Genomic DNA, 5,162 nt, shown 5'->3' on the forward strand with positions numbered 1-5,162 from the left:
TGGTAGGGTGACTCTCTAAACATGTAAATACAGTAATAAGTAGGGGTGTGGCGAAAAATCGATTCGAATTCGAATCGCGATTCTCACGTTGTGCGATTCAGAATCGATTCTCATTTTTAAAAAATCGATTTATTTGTATTTTTTAATTATTATTTTTCTATTTTATTTTTTTTATTTTATTTTATTTTTTTAAATTAATCAATCCAACAAAACAATACACAGCAATACCATAACAATGCAATCCAATTCCAAAACCAAACCCATCCCAGCAACACTCAGAACTGCAATAAACAGAGCAATTGAGAGGAGACACAAACACGACACAGAACAAACCAAAAGTAGTGAAACAAAAATTAATATTATCAACAACAGTATCAATATTAGTTACAATTTCAACATAGCAGTGATTAAAAATCCCTCATTGACATTATCATTAGAAAATTATTTTAAAAAAAATAAAATAATTGTGTCACAGTGGCTTACACTTGCATTCGCATCTTATAAGCTTGACAACACACTGTCCAATATTTTCACAAAGATAAAATAAGTCATATATTTGGTTAATTTAATAGTTAAAACAAATTGACATTATTGCAATCAGTTGATAAAACATTGTCCTTTACAATTATAAAAGCTTTTTACAAAAATCTACTACTCTGCTTGCATGTCAGCAAACTGGGGTAGATCCTGCTGAAATCTATGTATTGAATGAATAGAGAATTGGGGAAAAATCGTTTTTGAATCGAGAATCGTGTTGAATGGAAAAAAAAAATCGATTTTGAATCGAATCGTGACCCCATGAATCAATATTGAATCGAATCGTGGGACACCCAAAGATTTACAGCCCTAGTAATAAGGCTGTTAAAAGGTAATTTAATAAAAAATCAGACTATTCACATTTTCGAGTTAGGATTAAATTACTCACGTTAGCATTTGTTGAAGAAAAGACTACAATGTTTGTACGCAAGTGCAATTTTATTGTCATCCACTAACCACGTTAAACCCAGATTCCGATCTAACAAAGGTCTTAACTCATTCTCCTTCTATGCCACATCAATATGGAATGCACTCCCAACAGGTGTAAAAGAAAGGGCATCTCTATCCTCCTTCAAAACCGCACTAAAACAACACCTCCAGTCAACCTCAACCCTTGACTAACACCTTCCCCCTTCCACATCCCACCTCCCCGGATTGTAAATAACCAAATGTAAATAATCAAATGTTTATACTTGTTCTTATGCTTTCTGAACTCACTATGTTCTCTGCTTGCTGTACATATCCTACCAAGTCAGACCTACACTGTTTCAATGTCCATTTCTCTGATGATGCAATTGTTGATGACTGAAGTGCTGATATCAACTAAACCCTCCTCATTCCAACCCCCGGATTGTAAATATTGTAAATAATGTAAATAATTCAATGTATATACTCTGATGATTAACTTGTGTGATGACTGCATTATGATGATAGTATATATTTGTACCATGAATTTATTTAAGTGGACCCCGACTTAAACAAGTTGAAAAACTTATTAGGGTGTTACCATTTAGTGGTCAATTGTACGGAATATGTACTGTGCAATCTATCAATCAATCAATCAATCAATCAATCAATCCAGGAACGTTTTTATGCATTTTACTTAAGTGCATGTCATTTATTTGCACAGCGTTTTATCTAAAGTTATTTCAGGCTGTATTTGCCAGTGAGCACACCAGTCGGTGTCTCCTCACTCATTGTTGAATACTTAAGCCCCTTCTACACTAAGGTTATCCAGGGTAAATCCCACCTAACCTTATCCGTGTCCACACACACACAATGGTCGTTTAAGACCCCCTCCCTCCTTCCGTCCGTCGGCGCAACGCGACCTAGTACGCATGCGGGAAAAAATATATTTTCATGAACACAATTATTTTAAAAATGGAAGATGCTGTTGCTGTTAAACTGATGAGTAAAATCATGATCTTTTTCAGACCGTGTTTTTGTGACGTCATGTGATCCGTGTCGGATGAGGAAGAGAGTGGCTGGAGTATAAAAATTAAACGCTATTGATTGTAAACAGCATCTTTTCACAATTAAGTTGAAGGAGCACCAAAGGATTAAGGTTAGGCCAGGGGTCGGCAACCCAAAATGTTGAAGGAGAAAAAATGATCTGCCTGGAGCTGCAAAAAGTTAAAAGCCTTATATAGATCTTATTATGGGCAACACATTATATAAGTGTCTATATTAGCTATAATAGCCTACTAATTAAATGATGATGTGTCGGCTGACACAAATCTTCGTTAACATAAATGTTGAAATGTAATATTTATTCTACACATTTTTACAACATTGGAAAACATTAATAAAACAGAGGCCTCTCAGACGGTGAGATAAATCCTGGAAATGACTGTCTTAGAATGGCTAAAGGTATGGATGAGTGTGTGTGTTCTTCCAATGGATTTCTTACAATCTTTGCAAGCCGGGTAGCGTTTGCTGTGGTCTGGAACAACATGGCACACAAACAACTATACGAAATGCAGCCAATATTACATATAATGTGTAATGTGCCATGCGACATGCAGATATAAATTAAATACACAGAGGAGATAAGTAAAGGAAATTTAATGATCTCAGATATACCTCCAAAGGAGGCATAATGATGGAATATGTACATACAGCTAGCCTAAATAGCATGTTAGCATCGATTAGCTTGCAGTCATGCACTGACCAAATATGCCTGATTAGCACTCCACACATGTCGATAACATCAACAAAGCTCACCTTTGTGTGTTCACGCACAGTAAAAAAACGTTTGGTGGACAAAATGAGACAAAGGAGTGGCAGCATCAGAGAAAGTTGTACATGTAAACAAACTACGGTGAGTTTAAGGACCGCCAAAATTTGCAGGACAAAACGGCGCTCGCCAAATACTCTAATCAGTGAAGCATGTTTAATTTAAACAGTGGGATTGCTAACAATTAGGAAGGTTTGTGTCAGGTTTGTCCTTCTAAAGAAACCATATTAAAACTAAAAATATATGTTTCCCCCATCATAGATTTTTACGGCGCTAAAGACCTCTTTAGAGGCTCTAGAGCCGCGGGTTGCAGACCCCCGGGTTAGGTTAATACTATGTATTTCACCAAAACAATTTGTTTCACAGAAGGAATACTAGGAATCATGGAACCATCCCAATGACTGACATGTTTTGTGCGTCCAATCAAACAGCTTGCTGCGGCTGATCCCGCCAGTAACCGAGGCCTCCGGTACGAAAATCCTCCGCCATCACCGACTCAAACCTCTGCGTCAGCGAGCTCCTCAGGATTTGACTGAAATCGTTTCCGACGAAAATGTAGAGAACCGGGGCTACGAAGCTGTTTGAGGCCGCCAGAGTCACCCCTACTTTCATCCCGGTGCGAAAACTCTCCAGGGTGCGGGACTTCATGTGTATCTCCAGGAGGACAAACGTGTGGTAAGGAACCCAGCAGACAAAAAAGCACAAGATGAGCGCCGCCATGATCTTGTAGGGCTTGGTGGACTTGATGCTCATGCCTCTTAGCTTGGCGCCGAGCACCGTGCTGCACAGTACGATGGCGAGGAAAGGGAGCAGGAACCCGCAGGTGAAGCGAGTGAGCACCACCGCCTTGTGTCCGGGCACGTCGGCGTAATGCATGACGCACAGGGTGACGGCTCCGTGCGGGGCGGTGCGCCGGTGGATCAGCGAGGGCAAGGTCAGGAGCGCCGAGAGGAGCCAGGTGAGGACGACGAGCGCAGAGGCCCGCCGCACCGTGCGGTGGTTGCGCGACCACACGGGAAAGGACGCCACCACGCAGCGATCGACGCTGATCAGAACCAAGAGAAAGACGCTGCTGTACATGTTGAGGAACAGAGCGGAGGACATGAGCTTACACAGCACCAGTCCAAAGGGCCAGTGCGAGGTCATCATGTAGATCAGTTCCAGGGGCAGGAAGATGCAAAACAGCAAGTTGGAGATGGCCAGGCTCATGTACCAAGTGGTGGGGACGGTTCTTTTCATCTTCCATCCACAGATCCAGATCACCAGCGAGTTCCCCGCCAGGCCCACGACACAAATAACGACGTTGAAAGCCACCAGAAGAGACGTGAAAGCAGACCGAGGACCGCTGAAGTTCAGCGGGCCGAATTTGGTGAAGTTTTTCTCGGTCTCGTTATCCGCAGTGTAATCATCGTATTCTCTGTAATCCACACTCATCTCGGCCAGTCTCCTGGAATATTCACACAAACACCGTCTGTGGACGTCACACACAAGACATGATCAGTACGCTTCATCAAAGAAAAGTACTCACTTTTTTGTGTCTCGATGCGATCAGAAGTGATCCAGACTTACATTTTTTTTTTGCTGACTCCCATCCAACTGTGCAACTTCCCACTTCTTGTTTCCTGGGCAGTGCCTGACCGAAAGCCGCACAGACTGAATTTATTTGATGCAAATATAATTCTGCCTTACTCAGATGGAGCCGTGTGAACAAAGAAAAAAACAAAGCTTTCCTATATTCTTATAGAATTGGGTATTATAGTATTGGGTATCGCCCTTGATTAATCCTCACTAAAAACACTTACTAGGTTTTTAAAAAGGTGTGTAGTGCTCTCCCAAAGCTTGGAAATGTGCTCCAGCAGGGTGAGAGAGAAACTTCCTGATGTCTTTCATGTGTGTACAATATAAAGACTGGTTGAAGTCTTTGAAGGTTAAAAATTGCATCAGCAGAAAAAAGAAGTAGTAATATATAGTAAATATTATAAATTACGATTCGTAAAAGCCAACAGGGGTCAAAGTTAGGACCACAGTCCAGATTGTGTAGGGGGGTGGGGGGGTAATATATGTTAGCTAACTAGACAATCAGAAGGACAGTGGCTATACAGTATTATACAAGTCTAAATTTAGTTGAGCTTTTCCAACCCAATTTTGTGTAGCCCACCTTCGTGAAATGTGTAGGACTTTTATCCAAAGCGACATACATAAAAAATACATACAAAACAATCACTGTAAACATGATCATTTAAGGGAATAATGTAATACAAAATATCAATACAAAGTGTCAAGACAGAATAAACAGCAACAGAGATACAGTCTATAGGTCCCTAAGCTATATAGATATCTAATATATTCATACATTGTTTGTGTAGGATATACGCATGTATATATAACC

General features: G+C 40.4%; 1 protein-coding gene across 3 annotated transcripts; it reads right to left on the minus strand.

Annotated features, from left to right (window-relative positions):
- Nucleotides 1-610: 610 nt before the first annotated feature.
- Nucleotides 611-4,634, minus strand: LOC133639035 (C3a anaphylatoxin chemotactic receptor-like). Of its 3 annotated transcripts, none has more exons than XM_062032098.1 (2): nt 4,343-4,634; nt 611-4,220 (listed from the first exon to the last, which is right to left on the minus strand). In XM_062032098.1, exons 1-2 carry the CDS (start codon nt 4,363-4,365, stop codon nt 3,197-3,199), a joined length of 1,047 nt encoding a protein of 348 aa, XP_061888082.1. In that variant the 5' UTR covers nt 4,366-4,634; the 3' UTR covers nt 611-3,196. The 3 variants fall into 3 exon arrangements, with proteins under 3 accessions (XP_061888082.1, XP_061888081.1, XP_061888083.1); XM_062032097.1 differs by having other exon boundaries at nt 611-4,244; XM_062032099.1 differs by having other exon boundaries at nt 4,302-4,634.
- Between the last annotated feature and the right edge of the window lie 528 nt (nt 4,635-5,162).

Source organism: Entelurus aequoreus, linkage group LG21, assembly GCF_033978785.1.
Source record: "Entelurus aequoreus isolate RoL-2023_Sb linkage group LG21, RoL_Eaeq_v1.1, whole genome shotgun sequence".
NCBI classification, from domain to species: domain Eukaryota; kingdom Metazoa; phylum Chordata; class Actinopteri; order Syngnathiformes; family Syngnathidae; genus Entelurus; species Entelurus aequoreus.